Source organism: Hirundo rustica, chromosome 2 (assembly GCF_015227805.2).
Source record: "Hirundo rustica isolate bHirRus1 chromosome 2, bHirRus1.pri.v3, whole genome shotgun sequence".
Lineage (NCBI taxonomy): Eukaryota > Metazoa > Chordata > Aves > Passeriformes > Hirundinidae > Hirundo > Hirundo rustica.
In genome coordinates this window covers 118,323,833-118,341,056 of record NC_053451.1, presented here as the reverse complement: position 1 = coordinate 118,341,056, position 17,224 = coordinate 118,323,833, and the positions used below count along the sequence as shown (strand labels likewise).

Below are 17,224 nucleotides of genomic sequence, written 5' to 3'. Positions count from 1 at the left end.
TGCCAGGCACTGCAGCATTGCCTCTTCCACTGCCACTGACTGGAAGAAAGAAATGCTGAGATGTAAAGAGGAGCAGGAGCGCCCTGCTCACACTGACACACAGGCACTGACAGGCACAGGACACACACACAGCACTGGGACAGCCTCAGCCCACGGGGGGGTCACTGCTGCTGCCAGCACCGGGAGAAACGGCAGCAGAACCAGGTCAGAAACGTGAGCTCGTTGCTCGCGTGCTCTCGGGCAGGAGCAGCAGCGAGAACTTCTGGATTTTGCCATGTTATAGGAAATGGCTGCTTGGTGCTTGGAGACTGCAGGCACACGGAGCCTCCAGCTTGGAGGGTCAGTTTAGGTCCAGGGATATTGGGAAGGAATTCTTTATCCTGAGGGTGCCACAGGGTGCCCAGAGCAGCTGTGGCTGCCCCTGGATCCCTGGCCAAGGCTGGACACTGGGGCTGGGAGCAGCCTGGGACGGTGGAAGGTGTCCCTGCCATGGCAGGGCTGGGACAGGACGAGTTTTAATGTCCCTTCCAGCCCAAACAGTTCCACAATCATAAATAAACAAGTGACCAATTCCATTTCATTGATACCTGTGTCAATATTAATTATGAAATCTCTAGGCTGAGATTTTTAAAGAGCCCAGAAGCTTCACTCCTTCAACCCCAAGACATAAAGAAGTGGCCAAACTTTTAACCTTGTAACAAACTCTTTATAGTCAAATACAGCCCAATCCACAAGATTGTCAAATTATATCATAAAATGCCCCAAATATGATTTGAAAAGATACCTGAGCAGCCAACCAAGCACCAACAATCTCCTGAAACCAAGTGGTTCTACCTAAAGATATCCAACACTACAACTCAAATGACCTGATTTGAAATATTAGTAACATTTTCTAAGCCTGAAAAGCTGTGGGTAGAAATGTACCAAATTCTATTGAACACTTGAATATTTCCAACTCCAAAGGATTCATCAGAAGGAATTGAAATCAGTTGTTTTGGAGAGATGACAGAAAGATCCAACAGGGAAAAAAAAAATCTTGTTTTTCTCCCTAATCACTTCTATGATATTAGGACACACAAAGATGATGTAATTTAACACTTGTACAAAGAATTCACTTACTACAGAACACAAAAACATGGAGACAAATCCAGAGTATCCTGTAAGCTGCTGTGGTTTGGAGAAGCTGCCTGGTAAACTAAAATTGCCTTGATTAAAGGTAATTTGTCATTTCTTTGTTTGATAAAAATGTATTTTAAAAAGGAAGATTTCCATCTTTCCCACCTTGACCTACTGTCCCTTAATTTACAGGAAACCTTTATCATATTTAGAGCTCAGATGTGCTGGAACTGCTGAGACACAATTTGACAAATTTCCCATTTCATTGTGAGCATTATCCAGCTGCCTGAAAAATCACACAGATGGCACCACAGGACACAGCCAGGAACTGAGAACTCAACAAGAAATTCTTCTGCTATTCAGGGAAATTATCCCTTTAGCATTATTTACAAGCCAATTTCTACCTGTTGGCAATGTCAGTCACTTTTCCACTGGTGGTTCCTAAAAGTTGTCGCAGATATTTGATTTTTTAGGTAGCAGTATGTGAGAATGATGGAAATTCATCATGACCTGCTTTCAGTGATACGATCACCTAAGAGAGAGGTGTGTTCTCTCTGTGGGTGGAGAATTCCCACTTCACACAAATCCCAGTAAATCCAGGATTCCAGGAAAGCCTTGGGCATAAAATCCCAGGGTGCTGGGCACTGCCCAGGGAATGGGCACGGCCCCGAGGCTGCCAGAGCTGCAGGAGCCTTGGGACAGCGCTGCCAGGGATGCCCAGGGGGGATTGTTGGGGGTCTGGGCAGGGACAGGGTGGGACTGGATGGTCCCTGTGGGTCCCACTCAGGATATTCCATCATTCCATGAAGAACAGCCATGAAATCACCGCTGCACTCAGCAGCTTTTGAGTTGTTCCTCTACCCCTCTGAGCCCACAAAAAGGTCCAGGTGCCTTTTTAGAGATTTAAATCCAGTTATAAAATCCCCCAAAATACGCCTTGCACATCTTGAGAGACTACAGAAGGGAGAAATCTCTGAATTCAGCTCCCACTGCTCAGTGTCCATAGCACAGCTGGGGCTGGAGCGTGTCCAGGGCAGGGAGGGGAGCTGGGGAAGGGGCTGAGGGAGCTGGGAAGGGGCTGAGGGAGCTGGGAAAGGGCTGAGCCTGGAGAAAAGGAGGCTCAGGGGGAACCTTGTGGCTCTGCACAAGCCCCTGACAGGAGGGGACAGCCGGGGGGGTCGGGCTGTGCTCCCAGGGCACAGGGACAGGAGCAGAGGGAACGGCCTCAGCCTGGGCCAGGGGAGGCTCAGCTCGGACAGCAGCAGGAATTTCCCCGTGGAAAGGGGGCTCAGGAGAGGTTTGGTGTCCCTGTGTCTGGATGTGGCCCCTGGGGACAGGGTTGGGGTCCTGCTGGAGCTCCCTTGCCACGCTGACACTCTGGGATTCTGTGCCTGCCCCTGCTGGACTCGGCCCTGCCAAGGAAGGGAGGCAAGCTCAGAAATCCCCAGAGGCAGCAGTGACCTGCTCCCCCTGGCAGATAAATCCCCTCCAGCCAGAGGAGACTTCCTGCTCCTCCCAAGGAAGTGTCTCCACACCTCCTCATCAACGGACTGAAACCAATTTTCCTGGTAAACTGTAAAATCATTTACCTTTAGCCATGGCATTCCTGGATTCCTGGCACATGCTGATAAATCTGTGCTTAATGGGCAACTTCTATTTTTAACTATTGCCAGCTTGTTATCTGTGAAGTGCAATACTTCAGTATTTAAAAGATTGAATTTTGGGAGATTGGTTTGTTGCTTTTGGGTTTGTTTTTTTCTGCTGCTGTCACAATACCAAGACTGCTCACCCCTTTCTCATTTATGATCAAACCAAATACAGGCACTAATTCTAGAATTAATGTCCTTTGGTCCAGTTTATCACTTTTAAAGGACTCCATTAAAAAAAAATAATACCAAAGCACAACATGCTAAGGTGTATCCAAAAACCACAAATGAAGGAAAATTAAGTGAGGTTTAAACCTCAAGGATTCATTAAGCAAGGATTAAACTATTCTATTTTCTTTTAAATATAAATTGTGCCCATTTTGTTTGCTTTGTGTCTGACTCTGCAGAGATTCTCCTCTTCCATCCTCCCCGTCTCAGCCTGGGAGAGTCATCTTCAAAAGTGAGGGCCTTGCTTTTAATTTTTCCTATAATTATTAATAAATCCAATTTAAACAAGCTACTTGTTGCTTAAATTCAACCCCACCTTCCATCCTAAATTGTTTGGTTTGATCCCAGTTGATCAACTTTCATAACAACTCCACTGATGCCTGTGGATTTTCCACGGTGATTTTTTCTGCTGAATACTTGTAGCACCATTTGTGACACCTTGCAGGAAACTGAGAATTTCTGGTCAGCTCTCAGGAGAACCCACCAGTGGAATCAGCAGATAAAGTACTTGAGCACTGAAATATTTCATGAAGAAATGAGTGCTATTAGAAGTTTGTAACCACAGACTGATTTCCAGCTTCTCTGCAGAGCCCTGACATTGCTGGTGCAGAAATGCACAAAAAAATCAGAGTTTTAACAACGACTGAGCAGCAAAAGCATGAAACCACAAACCACAGGCAGCTACACTCAGGGACAAGCACGAGCACACAGAGAGCAGATAACAATTCTGGGTGGCAGAAGAAAATTGAGTCTCTTTTATTCAAGATTTCAACTTGAACTCCTGATTCCACCAGGTTTGCTGACCTTGTCCTGCACTTCTTGGATGCAAAAAGCACAGAAACTGGTAATTTCGTTTTTTGCAATCATAGATTCGGAATCAGGGCTCAAATTTCCTCCTGAAGAGACTCTGTAGAATAAATAGTTTCAAACCCTGAATTTGAAAGCTGAGCAGCATTTTCTTAAAAAGAAAATAAAAATGAAATAAACTCCTCAACAGACAGATTTGAGAATGCTCCCCAAACTGACATTCTTAATCATTTCAGTTCATTTTCCCCCCCACCACAATCAGGTTAGAAAATAATTAACTGAACATTCAGAAAGGCTTTAAGGAGTGCTGGGTTACCTTCAGCTGATTATTGAAAATATCAATTTCCTGCAGTTTGGATCTGGTTTCTTTCTCCACCTCATCCAGCTGCTCCCGGAGCTGCTGCCGTGCCAGTTCCTTGGCTTCCAAGGCTCTTTTGATGGTGAGAAGGGAATCCCCTGGTTTGGAACACATTGGCAAGTCACTGTTTCCTTCTGTGGAACAGTTCAGGTCACAGAAAGCAGCGTTTCCCCATCTGCACCTCGTAACACGCCATGGGAAGGTGTCAGCCCCCAAATCTACTCACTGTGCAAACTGTTCTGCTGGACTTGCTTGAGCTGATCGTTCAGCAGCTGCTTCTCGGGAATCAGCCTGCCCAGCGTCTGCTGGGACTCCTGGAGCGCAGACAGGGAAAACAAGAACAGAAACAGGCACAAGGCTGAGTCAGGGATCTCTCGTTTTCATTTCTGGTTTATTTTTTCTCTCACTGAATGATGTGTTACTGTTTATTTCCTGCCCCTGTGTTATTGCTTTTATCCAAGCACTGTCTGTGTGACATCCCCACAGATCCCAGAGGAGTGGATGTATCAAACTGCTTTGATTCTCAATGAATATTGAATTACCTGAAACTGAGGGCAGAGAGACGAGGCTAAATGTGAGGAAATGTTCAAACAAGCATTTACTAATTAATTCTGATTTTAATAAACGAAACACAGAGTCCCAATATCCCTGAGGCTGGCAAATCCCTCCCAGCCCAGGCAGTGCCAGCTGTGCCCCGTGCCCACCTTGTGCCCAGCCCAGAGCTCTGAGTGCCACCTCCAGGTGCCACCTGCAGGGATGGGCACTGCAGAGCTCCCTGGGCAGCCCCTGCCAAGGCCTGAGCCCCCTTTCCATGGGGAAATTCCTGCTGCTGTCCGAGCTGAGCCTCCCCTGGCCCAGGCTGAGGCCGTTCCTTCTGCTCCTGTCCCTGTTCCCTGGGAGCACAGCCCGACCCCCCCAGGCTGCGCCCTCCACTAATAGTTAATTAAAAATATTAATAACATTGCTAATGATTAGTAACCTAGGTCAGGAATAGAAAGACAAATATTAACAGGAAGAGAAAATCAAGACTTTCCTTTTAGAGGAATATAATCTGGCCAAAAGCCATGAAACACAAGCCCTGTGGGATGAGAGTCCCTCAATCCTCAATCTCAGAGCTCTTGGAAGAGGATTCTGGCCTCTCTCAAACTCAGCACGTGGCTGGAAGGTTGTGAACTGCTGTGTTACAGGGGACCCTGCAGAAGATCCTCTCCCTTTGGATATGAATATATTTCCTGTAGAACTCTGGCCCTTTCCAGAGTATGAAGTGCCACCTCACACATTTTTCTGAAGCCCTGAGTTGTCAAAATACCTTCAGCAGCACGAGGTGAAACAGCACCTGAGTATCACCATCCCATCTTTTCCACAAACCCTGTGACTACTCCAAGCAGTTCTCTGGAATTGAAGGCTTTTGAGGAATCAAGCAGCTGACAGCTTCAATTTGCCACGGAGGATTACAAATGACATCACTCCATGCTAAGAATAAATATCCCCTGATCCCTGAACACCAGAGCGAGCCCCAGGCGTGTCGTGGACTCCTCATCCCTGGCAGTGCCCAAGGCCAGGCTGGACACTGGGGCTGGGAGCAGCCTGGGACAGTGGGAGGTGTCCCTGCCATGGCAGGGCTGGCACTGGCTGGGATTTAAAGTCCATCCCAACACAAGCTCTGATCCCACAATGCCACAAAAAGTTTTCATTTTGGTTCCAAGAAGCCAGGATTGACTGCACTGCCATGGCTTTGGGCTGTCCCACTTTCCTCCTGCCAGACCTTGATGGGGCTCTGCAGTGCCCAGCTCAGCTCTGACCATTATGCAACAACTGCAGCCTGCTGGGAGCTCCTTATGTTCCACAAAACACCCCGAGACACCACGCACAGCACAGGCAAGGACTTTAGGAACTTGCAAGCAGCCAAGCAGCAAAATTCAGATAAACTACAGATTGGATTATGAGGAGCTGCATGTGTCCCTCCTGCTGCAGGGCCTGACACAGCAGAGCTTTCCCAGAGAGAAATCTCTCCCCCTCAGAGAGATCCCAAGTGCTGGATGCTCAAATCCTACCCTGCACTGGGGCAGCCTCACCTCCAGCGCCGGGGCAGCTCTGGGTGTCTCAATAAAAGATCAGAAGCTGTTGGGAAGTGCCCAGAGCAGGGACACGGGGATGGGGAAGGGTCTGGAGGGGCCCCACGAGGTCACTGGGTCACTTGAGGCCGGAGGAGGCTGAGGTCAGAGCTGCCCGGGGCTGCAGCTCCTCCCGAGGGGCAGCGCAGGGACAGCTCCGGGCTCTGCTCCTGGCACAGGGACAGCGCCCAGGGAGCGCCTGCAGCTGGCACAGCAGGGATGGAGCTGGCATTGGAGGGAAAGGTTCTTCCCCAGAGGGTGCTGGCACTGCCCAGGCTCCCCAGGGAATGGGCACGGCCCCGAGGCTGCCAGAGCTCCAGGAGCCTTTGGACAGCGCTGCCAGGGATGCCCGGGCTGGGATTGTTGGGGGTCTGGGCAGGGACAGGAGCTGGATCCATGATCCATGTGGCTCCCTACAGCTCAGGATATTCCATGACTGCCATCCTGGGATTATCATCTGCCTGGAACAAATGGGAAACAGCAATATGCACAATGTATAACTGTTGGAGCCCCGGGCACAGGGAATTGCAGAGTCCCTGTGCTGCCAGGCACCGAGCCCCCAGCAAACACTGCACTGACCTGAGGCCAGGGAACAGCTCCCAAAATGGAGTGACAGCACTGGGATTGTGGCTGTGCAGCTGGGATAGAAGTGTGTGACAGCACAGGGGGCAAAACTCAGAGCTGAAGGGTTTAGAACACAGGAATAGAGAGAAAGCAAGGTGGAGGATTTAGGGCAGAGGCTGAGTCCTTCTCTTTCACCTTCTTCTCCATGGGCTGGGTGGGATTTTGGAACTGGGTGGAAAAGTCCCCATTGCGGGCCAGGGGTGGTTGGTTATTGGGTTAAAAGTCAAAATAATTCAGGTGTCATCTTGTTGTTGGATAGTTTATGCTTAGAAGACTTTGGAAAGAGTTAGACGCATCCATTTTCTACTTTGTTAGTTAGAGCTCACAGCTCGTGAGACTGTGCTATAGGTAAGAATTAACGAACATCTGAGTCCAAACATGAAACCTGTGTCTCCTGTGCTTTAATTTCGGCTCTAACAGAAGAAGAGAAGATAAAACCCCCACATTTTAATGGTGCCCCGTGTGAGGATCAAAGTCACACATTTCAGCTATAACCTTGCTCTGGTGGGAGGTTCCCTGCCCGTGGCAGGGGCTGGAGGAGCTTTAAGGCCCCTTCCAAACCCGACCACTCTGTGCTTTTGTGATTCTGAGAATGCTGCAGAGCAAACAAGCAGCAGAGTGGATGTCAATATGAAACAGAAATTCTCCTTCTCCAAGAACAAAAAAAGCACCACAGGAAAGCATTTGAGGGTGGAATGTGATCACAACATCAGCTGCTTTGTTTGTAAAGGCCAGGACGCTTCCAAACATCCCGGATTGCTCAGTGCACCGAATAGTTTGGGGGATGTGTAAGGACAGAGAATGCCAAGGGATCCTGAAGGTCAAGTCCTGTTTCCTGAAAGCACAGACAACCATGGAATAAGCATCTAGCCAAGAACACCCACCACATGGATTCCACATCCCTTCCTCACACCGAATAAACAGATGAAAGAAATTAACAGCATCAGAAACTGGAAATTCGTGCCCCAAGAAACGGCCGAGAGTTGAGTCACATCGTGGCAGGGGAAATCAAATCCCAGCTCCTGCCCCAGGGACAAGGGAAAATTCCCTTCAAGTCAAAGTGTTCACCAAGGAGGTAAATGATGCCTGCAGGCACTGAGCAAGGCACAGAGGTGTGTCAAACACAGCCCAGGTGTGTGGAGAGCAGGATCCTTCTGAGCAGAGAACGTCCTTGATTAACTGGGACAAACGTCTTCCACGAGCTTAATGAAACTGCGTCTTGGAAGTAATTAATAGGCTGAAGAATAATTACTCCTCTGAGTGAACTCATCTTCCCATAGGAAGTGTCAGATGTATTAAATGAAACTACTTCCAATGAAGATACCTCACCCTACAAAGATAATGACAATATTGACTTTTTAACCTGTTTCAGAATTTAGAGGAGATTTAGAAAATCTCCCTTTTAAAAACTCTTTTACATCTTTAGTCTGTCCTCTACAGATGAGACAGGAAAATTTACAGGATATTTGAAAAAAAAAATATTTTTTTTTCAAGAAATAAGCTTTAAGGTTCTCCCCAGACAAAATGTGGCCTTTTCTCCTAAATAGTGACATTTTCTGGGATTACAATTGGGATAAAAACATCTCAAGTGACACTAAGAGAAGTATCAGGGGTGCAGATCAATGAGAGCAGGCATCACCACACAGCCACAGCTACTGCTGCCAAAGCACCTCAAAACCCAACAGAGAACTGCCAGGGAAAGCAGGAGTGAAGCTGGGATGGAACAGCAGGATTAGGATTAAACCAGGTTTTACACCTCAGCTCTCTAAGTGTGAGATTCTCTGTAGTGGTACAAACACACTGAGAGCGCCCATGACCAGCCAAGAATTAATTTCAAGCCTTATGGAGTATTTAATAAAGAGGAAAATTCGTAAATCAAATACTACAGCCCATTGAGAAACCCTTACAAACTACAAAGAATATTCTTTCACTACAGGCAGACACCTACTCAGCTCCAGTTCTAATGTGACAGAGAATTTTACATCTAGGAAGAATTTTACATTTAGTAAGGAAGGCAAATGCCAGGCTTAGATCAACAACTCCCTGTTTCACTGGGAACTTCCACTTTGAAAGTTCATTATTGGTTGTAATTAAATAACCATCATCAAGCCACTTCACTGCAGCGAGTTCTTTGCCCCAGCACCAGGAGGGTGAAGGGATAATCCCAGACATCTTCATGTGTAGGAAGCAGTTCCTCGACACCTCTGAAGGACATTAACTTACAGCAATGACAAATAATCCACAGTGATGCTTAAAGAGTGAGGATCAGCCCATTCCAGGTTTGCTCAGGACATTGATGCTTTTGAGGAGGTCAAAAATCAAGGCTGAGAGTAAAATTAGAGAATGCCTTCTCACCTGTAGCTGCTGCTGCAAATGGGTGATTTCTGCAATTCTCAGCTCTCTGGATTTATTTGTACTTTCGATTTCTTGTCTTTGGGTCGACAGCCGACACCTGATATCCTGAAGCTTCCCCTCCAGCTGGTTTCTTTTATCATTCTTTGAAAGAAAAATAAAACAAAATAGATGTTTTTCTTTTGCGTTTTGTCATGCACGTCTGGATCTAAAACCTGCTTTTATTCCATATTTAAAACAGAAATTAGAGAAAACAAGCACGGCCAGGGCACGGTCAGCACCAAGACGTGCTTTGAGCCGCCCCACCACCACCAGCACTCACGAGAGCTTCCAGCTCGAATTCCAGCGTTTTCTTCTTTGCCTTCAGCACCACGATGTCCTCCTGCTCCTTGTTCCTCTGGTTCAGCAGCTCCTGCCGCCGGTTGCGCTCCCACTCCAGCTGCCTCTGCCTCTCCAGCTCCCGTTTGGCAGCCTGCAGGCCCCAAAAGAAACACCTGCCACCGGGGATGTGGATACTGGGATATTCCCTGGCTGCTCTGGCCTCTGCACACGCACATTGCTCAGTGGCTGCAAGGCTCCCTGCACAGCGGAGGTGCCTGAATGGAAAAGTTCTGTTTCCCTGTTTCCCAGTTTCCCAAGATGCAGTTTGCTGGTTGTTTAATGCTGGGAGAACTCTCCAGGACATTTTCAAATCTCTTTTCTACCTCCAATATTAGACATTCCGTAGCTTTGCTTTGTTTCTGTGCTGAACCTATCATGGTTTGGCAGTGGGAGAAAAAAGGAGATTTTTGGGTTAAGCAGGGTGTGTTTCCTCTAATTAAAGGCCAGGTTGGACGGTGCCACCTGCTCTGGTGAATGTTATCCCTGCCCATGGCAGAGGAATGGAACTGTAGGATATTTAAGATCCCTTCCAACAAAAATCATTTTGGGACTCTGAAATGAACTCATCCCTGGAAAATCATGAATGCTAGAAGTTTCTCATCATTCATTCAAGCACTTCTTAACATCAAATATAATAATCATAATCATAATCAGTTATAATTATTATAATAACAATAATGTTGTAAAAGAATATAATATGCAATATAATAATGTGTAACATAATAATATGCAATAAAATAATAAAATATGGTCATAATAATCAATAGTAATGATAATATTAATCAAAAATAACAAGGATACTACAATAATTATTATTAAAGAAGTGAGAAGTCAGGAGCATGTTGTCCTAGATGTCAATGTCTCATCCATTCATTTCACAGCCAAATGAAGCAAAATCGGCCCCTTCCTTGCCTTGAACACCCCAGAAATTTTAGTTCCTGCTTTAAAAGTTTGCTCCCCACCCTGGCAGCAGCACACCTGGATCCCCCCAAGCTGGGGCACAACCCCTCCCTGCGCTCCCTTGGTCTTGGAGCCCCGGGCACTGAGAATTGCAGAGTTCCTGTGCTGCCAGGCACCGAGCCCCCAGCAAACACTGCACTGACCTGAGGCCGTGGAACAGCTCCCAAAATGGAGTGACAGCACTGGGATTGTGGCTGTGCAGCTGGGATAGAAGTGTGTGACAGCACAGGGGGCAAAACTCAGAGCTGAAGGGTTTAGAACACAGGAACAGAGAGAAAGCAAGGTGGGGGATTTAGGGCAGAGGCTGAGTCCTTCTCTTTCACCTTCTTCTCCATGGGCTGGGTGGGATTTTGGAATTGGGTGGAAAAGTCCCCATTGCGGGCCAGGGGTGGTTGGTTATTGGGTTAAAAGTCAAAATAATTTAGGTGTCATCTCTTAATTGGACAGTTTATCCTTAAAAGGCCTTGTAGAGAGACAGAGCCAGAGCCATTTTCTACTTTGTTAGCCAGAACTCACAGCTTATGAGACTGTAACATAGATAAGAATTAATAAACATCTGAGTCCAACACGAAACACCGTCCCTCTAGCATTTAATCCCGACTCTGACAGCAAAGACGATAAAAAAGCCACCCTGGATGGTGCCTCGTGTGAGGAACGAGCTCACAGCCTTCAGAGCACGGCACTGCTGCCCGCTGGCACCAGCACAGCGCACACCTGGATGCCCCGGCCGGCCCCCAGCCCCTCCCTGCGTCACCTCTCTCCTCTCGATCTCTTTCCTCCTCTCCTCCTCGCGCTGCCGCTCCAGCTCCCGCTGCTTCTCCAGCTGCTTCTCCAGCTCCAGCTGCCGCTTGCGCTCCTGCTCCTGCCGCTCGCGCTCCTTCCGCTCCTGCTCGGCCCTCTCCAGCTGCGCCAGCCGCTCCTGCTCCTTGCGCTGCTGCTCCAGCAGCGCCTGCCGCCGCTTCTCCAGCTCCAGGTTGCCGCGCTCAAAGTTCTCCCGCTTCTTGTCCTCAAACGTCACTTGGCGCATGGGCACGCGGGGAGAAAACGGAGTGAAACTCGGAGTGAAACCCTTGAGTTAAACTCAGAGTTAAACCCTTGAGTTAAACCCAGAGTTAAACCCTTGAGTTAAACCCAGAGTTAAACTCAGAGTTAAACTTAGAGCTAAACTCAGAGTTAAACCCTTGAGTTAAACCCGGAGTTAAACTCAGAGTTAAACCCAGAGTTAAACTCAGAGCTAAACTCAGAGTTAAACCCTTGAGTTAAACCCAGAGTTAAACTCAGAGTTAAACCCTTGAGTTAAACCCTTGAGTTAAACTCAGAGTCAAACTCTTGAGTTAAACACTTGAGTTAAACTCAGAGTTAAACCCTTGAGTTAAATGCTTGAGTTAAATGCTTGAGTTAAATGCTTGAGTTAAATGCTTGAGTTAAACCCTTGAGTCAAACACTTGAGTTAAACCCTTGAGTTAAACTCAGAGTTAAACCCTTGAGTTAAACACTTGAGTTAAACTCAGAGTTAAACCCTTGAGTTAAACACTTGAGTTAAACTCAGAGTTAAACCCTTGAGTTAAATGCTTGAGTTAAATGCTTGAGTTAAACCCTTGAGTCAAACCCTTGAGTTAAACCCTTGAGTTAAATGCTTGAGTTAAACCCTTGAATCAAACCCCTGAGTTAAACCCAGAGTTAAATTCAGAGTCAAACCCTTGAGTTAAATGCTTGAGTTAAACCCTTGAGTCAAACCCTTGAGTTAAACCCTTGAGTTAAATGCCTAAGTTAAACCCTTGAGTCAAACTCTTGAGTTAAACTCAGAGTTAAACCCTTGAGTGAAACCCTTGAGTTAAACCCTTGAGTTAAATGCTTGAGTTAAACCCTTGAGTCAAACCCTTGAGTTAAATTCTGAGTTAAACTCTTGAGTTAAATTCTGAGTTAAACTCTTGAGTTAAACGCTGCCACTGATTTAACAATGATCCATAGAGACCCAAAGGAATCCCCAGCAAAGAGAATCAATTCCAGCAGGAGGGGATGGATGGCTTGGAACTGCAGGATCTTTAAGGTCCCTTCCAACCCAAACCATTCTGGGACTCTGTGAAATGAACTCATCCCCAGAAAATCATGAATGCTGGATGTTCTTCCTTCATTCATTCGAGCACCTCTTACCATCAAATATAATCAACTGAATTTATTTTTATAAAATAAAAATAACATAATAATAATCAAGAGCCATAATAATCAATAATAACAATTATAACAATTATTATTGTAATAATTTTGTATAATAACGCAATACGTAATATAATAATAATGGAATAGATTAAAACCCAAAGAAATAAAAGAATAAATCCTAAGGAGTCCCAGCAAAGTGAATCAGTTCCAGCAGGAGGGAATCCCCTGCAGGGATAACAGCTCCACAGGCCAGCCTGGGGCTCAGCATCAGCACTGACATTGCCGATCCCCCCAAAGCCACGCCCTCAGCAAAGCGAGGAGGGAATTGCCATTCCCATTCCAGCTTTCTCCACAAAGCTCAGCGAGTGGGGATAATTCAGATAAAGCATTCTGCAGCTGATCCTCCACGAGAACACGGATCTGGAATTCCCCTGCACATCGGATAATTGCAGCAGTCCAACACTTCCATTAGTGCAGAGCAAAGAATTCAGCTGCTGCCATCACCAAAAAGGCCATTATGCAAATGACCAGAACTTATTGAAAGTTGCTGTTCTCGTTAGATTACTCACTATCGTCAGGAAAGGAAATGGTTTGGGTTCTTGAGCAGCTGAGCCCAGGAAGTCTGGATTCCTGCAGATCCACCTACTGTCCTAAAAGAACAGCCTCACTTCCAGCACAGCTCCCCTGCCATCCCATCCCTCTGCAGTCCCAGGGACTCCTTCCTTCCCCTCCCTCCAAACGATCCTTTCACTTCACCTCCTGTTCCTTTTCACACCCTCCTGTCCCATTCCCAGAGCCCAAGGTGCAGATTTCTCTCCCCTGTATGGCCAGCATGGACATTTTTGGGATGCAAGGCCAGGGAGAGCCCACACTGCCTTCCAGGGGGTTGGACACATCATCCCAGCACCTGCTGAAGCAGCTGAATTCTCATCTGTTCATGTTTGTGCCCCTTTCCAGCTGCCAATTCCCTCTTCCTTTAGCTCTTTTCCTGGAGCTGCTGCAATCTGTACTAAGCCCCACACCGTGACACAGACTCCAAGGAAACGGGACTCCGTGGGAATACTGGGATCTTCACAGAGCACCTCAGCCAAGCTTTGCTCCAGCTAAGCCAGAGGACGAAGGCAGCAGGAATTTTCCTTGCAATCCTGTGCCAGGGCTGCAAAGGAGAGCAGGAGATGAGGAGCCTGAAGGCTCTTCCCATCTCCAGCACCACCAAGCCCAAGGATCAGGCACAGGAATGAGCTGGACTCAGCAATGTCTTGGTTGTGCCTCTGACCTGTCCCAAACTGCTCTGCAAAGACATTTCTCAGTCAGCCCATGGAACCTCCCAGGCTGATCCCTGCTCTGGGAACAGCACACTAAAGATCCCCGTTTTCTCTTGCTCACCTGGTAATTTCTTTTCCAGTTGCTGCTGTTCTTCTTCCAGTGCTGGTTCTTCTGGTAACCTTTGGTCTACAGACACTGAGCTGGCAGCAGAAATCCCGCTGCCAGAGCGGACTCTTCTGCCAAGGAAACAGGAATTGCAGGTGCTTAACAGAACCCAGGCCTAGCCAAATGATTTATGATTGAATGATGAGATCCAATTAAATGCAATGATGTAATGTTTAATGGTACTCGGTGTTCATTAAGTGTTGCCCAGAGGGTCTCACTCAGGCATTGCCTCAGGAGAACAGGATTTTCCAGGATCCCTGGATCACCAGCAGTTCACTGGTGAGCTGAGAACCCCAGTCCCAAGTTCTGCTTCCAGATGGGTTCAACCCTGTCCCCAAGACCCCTCACTTGGGGGGAGATTTTTCCCCAACCAGTCTGGGCTTGGGGAAATACTGACTTAAACTACAGCAAAAAGAGCAGAGATGGAGGAAGAGCTCACTAGAGTCAAGCTAAAAGCAAGATACACAAAACTTGGGAATCTTTAGGAGGATACCTAAAGAACACGGTATAAAAACACTGATTTCCACTGCTGTTACTGTCTTCTCATCTATTTCTCCACAAAGAAGTGAAATGGAACAAGAGAAGTGATGAGTGACCCCACTGCTCCCAAAGCCAGCTGTACCAAAAGAGGCCCGGATGTGGTGCAGTGCAAATCCGTACTGGAATTCCAACACGTTCCAACTGCTCCACAGGAGTATAAAATTTAAATCTAGATTTCTATGGCTAGACTGAGCAAGTTTGGAAGGTGTGTCAGCAGAAACACCCACCCAAACCCTGCTCTTGCAGGGCAGAAGGTGAGGGGTCACTGCTCAGTGTCTTGTACTCACAGAACCACCCCAAATGAAATACAAAAGTCAGCAGTGAGTTTTCATGAGCAGTTACCTGAAGGAAGGTGGGATGTACTCTGGGGGCAGTGCAGGTGGCAGTGGCTGACCAGACATTGCTACATCAATGAGGTGCATAGCCAGGATAAACTCCTCAGCTGTCAGCTTCCCATCTTGATCAATGTCGGAGAGATTCCTTGTTAAAGGGAAAGGACAAAGCAAGGAAATTATCAAATATTAAAAATCACTGTTCAAAGGCGTTGTTTCAACATACACAGTTCCAAATTCATTCCATTTTTGCACTGTTTTTTCCATACTACTCTGCTTTTTCAAAACAAATGAAAAGCAAACCCCAAATGCTTCCCTATTTCCCTCATTTCTCGTGCCTGGCTGCCTGAAATGCAGCCTTGCAGCCACAGCTTCTCCTTCTCCTGCTCTGAGTGCTGCCTGGAGCCCGTGCCAGAGAAGGAACTTCAACCAGAGCAGTTCTCCTGAACACCTTGTGAGCACCCAAAAGAACCAGCTCAGGTGTCTGGCAGAACTTTTAGGCTTGGTCTCCTTCCTCCCTGGAGGCTCCTGTCTCACATTCCAGGGCACCCACTGGCAGTGAAATCAAAGCCATTGCTCTTCTAGTCCTGACAGGCACCAACCCACCCTGGCATGATGCACATATTAACGATTATTCAGTAATGTCTCTGGGTGGCCCCAAAGCAGAGCTGCAACAGAGGCACAAAATGCTTTTACTCCTGTTTAAGTGGTGCTGGACAAAATGAACAGGCAGGGACAGCACCCAGGAAGCAGCTGGAGCTGTGCCAGGAGGGATTGAGCTTGGATTGGAGGGAAAGGTTCTTCCCCAGAGGGTGCTGGCACTGCCCAGGCTCCCCAGGGAATGGGCACGGCCCCGAGGCTGCCAGAGCTCCAGGAGCCTTTGGACAGCGCTGCCAGGGATGCCCAGGCTGGGATTGTTGGGGGTCTGGATGATCCCTGTGGGTCCCTCCCAGCTCAGGATTTGCTTCTCCAGCATGCTGCACTCTAATCATGCAGGAAAATCTTCCATAATACCATGAAAATCAAAGGGAAGTAAGTGATCAATTCTTTTGATGTCCCAAGGCACAGGACTTTGCTGATGGGATCTAAATTCAGGAGACGATCACAGCCTCACTCCACCCACAGCTGTGACACTGAACTCCTGAGGCTGGAGCACAGGAACGAGCCAGGGGACTGGGAATGCACCAGGCACAGCAATGAGTGACCATACCTGGCTTAGGACTGCCAGGACAGCCCAGGGGCTGAGCAGCAACTCTTCCCTTGGAGTGTCTGAGTGAGGGACTGCAGCCCCAGCACAGGCTGACAAACCCCACCCCAGAGCAGGGCTCAGGAAAGGACCAGCAGGAGCTGGAAGATCCCTTCCTTTTCTCAGTGCACTGGCAGCTGTGAATGTCCCCAGCTGAGTGATCCTGCTTGCAGCTCCTGGAGCGAGCTGGTGGCAGCTGCCTGCCCACACAAGCACTCCGAGGCTGGCAAAAGCAGAGCATTTCTTGGTCAGTCATCTGCTGGGGGACTGGGCTGATTTGTTTTTAGCCCTTTCTTAGGAAACAGGGAAGGAAAGAGCGGTTTTTAACTTATAACACAACTCCCGGTGCTTTGCAAAGAGAACAAGTGCAGCTGAATGGCTTTGTCAGAGTGACTGCAGCACTGCCATCCTCACACTGAGCCCCTGGGCCAGCTCCAGTGCTCCTCAAGCAAACACTCCTAAAGGACAGAAGTTAATTAGGAACAACTTTCCACGGGGCAATAAAAACATAATAAAGTTCAGCAAACAACAAGTTGGAAGGCAAAAGGGAAGCCGAGACAAATCCTTTTAGAATCCATTATTGTAAAGGTCTGTAAGCCCAGCCCCTGGGAAATCAGCCCTCCCAAGCTCATGGAAAAGGCAGAGAGAGCCCACACAAAGTGTGGTTTGGGTGAAGCTTCCTGTTCCACCACCTGTGCAAAGGTAAATGTTTCCCTGTGCTCTCCCAGGGAATGTGGAAGGCACAGGACGCTGAACATCTGCTCTGCCTAAAAACCCAGCACTGAACCCCAACTTCCAAAACATCACACAAAAGATGCTCCTGGTGCTCTTGTGGAATGATATTAATAAAGGCAATGAAGTGCAGGTTTTGTTTATAAAGTTACACGTGACAAAGAACAACATGCGATTTATCAGTGAGACTGAAAATG

The 17,224-nt window shown here is 47.6% G+C and overlaps 1 protein-coding gene across 4 annotated transcripts in view; it reads right to left on the bottom strand.

Moving 5' to 3' along the window:
- The window catches only part of ITSN1 (intersectin 1), a 113,653-nt gene that overhangs the window by 55,338 nt on the left and 41,091 nt on the right, over positions 1 to 17,224 (bottom strand). For all 4 annotated transcript variants that reach the window (XM_040056773.2, XM_040056775.2, XM_040056776.2 and 1 more), the window contains 7 exons: positions 15,060 to 15,197; positions 14,133 to 14,248; positions 11,341 to 11,603; positions 9,568 to 9,717; positions 9,249 to 9,389; positions 4,382 to 4,469; positions 4,114 to 4,253 (listed from right to left, as the gene is read on the bottom strand). In XM_040056773.2, the coding sequence (XP_039912707.1) occupies positions 4,114 to 4,253; positions 4,382 to 4,469; positions 9,249 to 9,389; positions 9,568 to 9,717; positions 11,341 to 11,603; positions 14,133 to 14,248; positions 15,060 to 15,197 (1,036 nt within the window). The remainder of the gene's footprint in view (positions 1 to 4,113; positions 4,254 to 4,381; positions 4,470 to 9,248; positions 9,390 to 9,567; positions 9,718 to 11,340; positions 11,604 to 14,132; positions 14,249 to 15,059; positions 15,198 to 17,224) is intronic.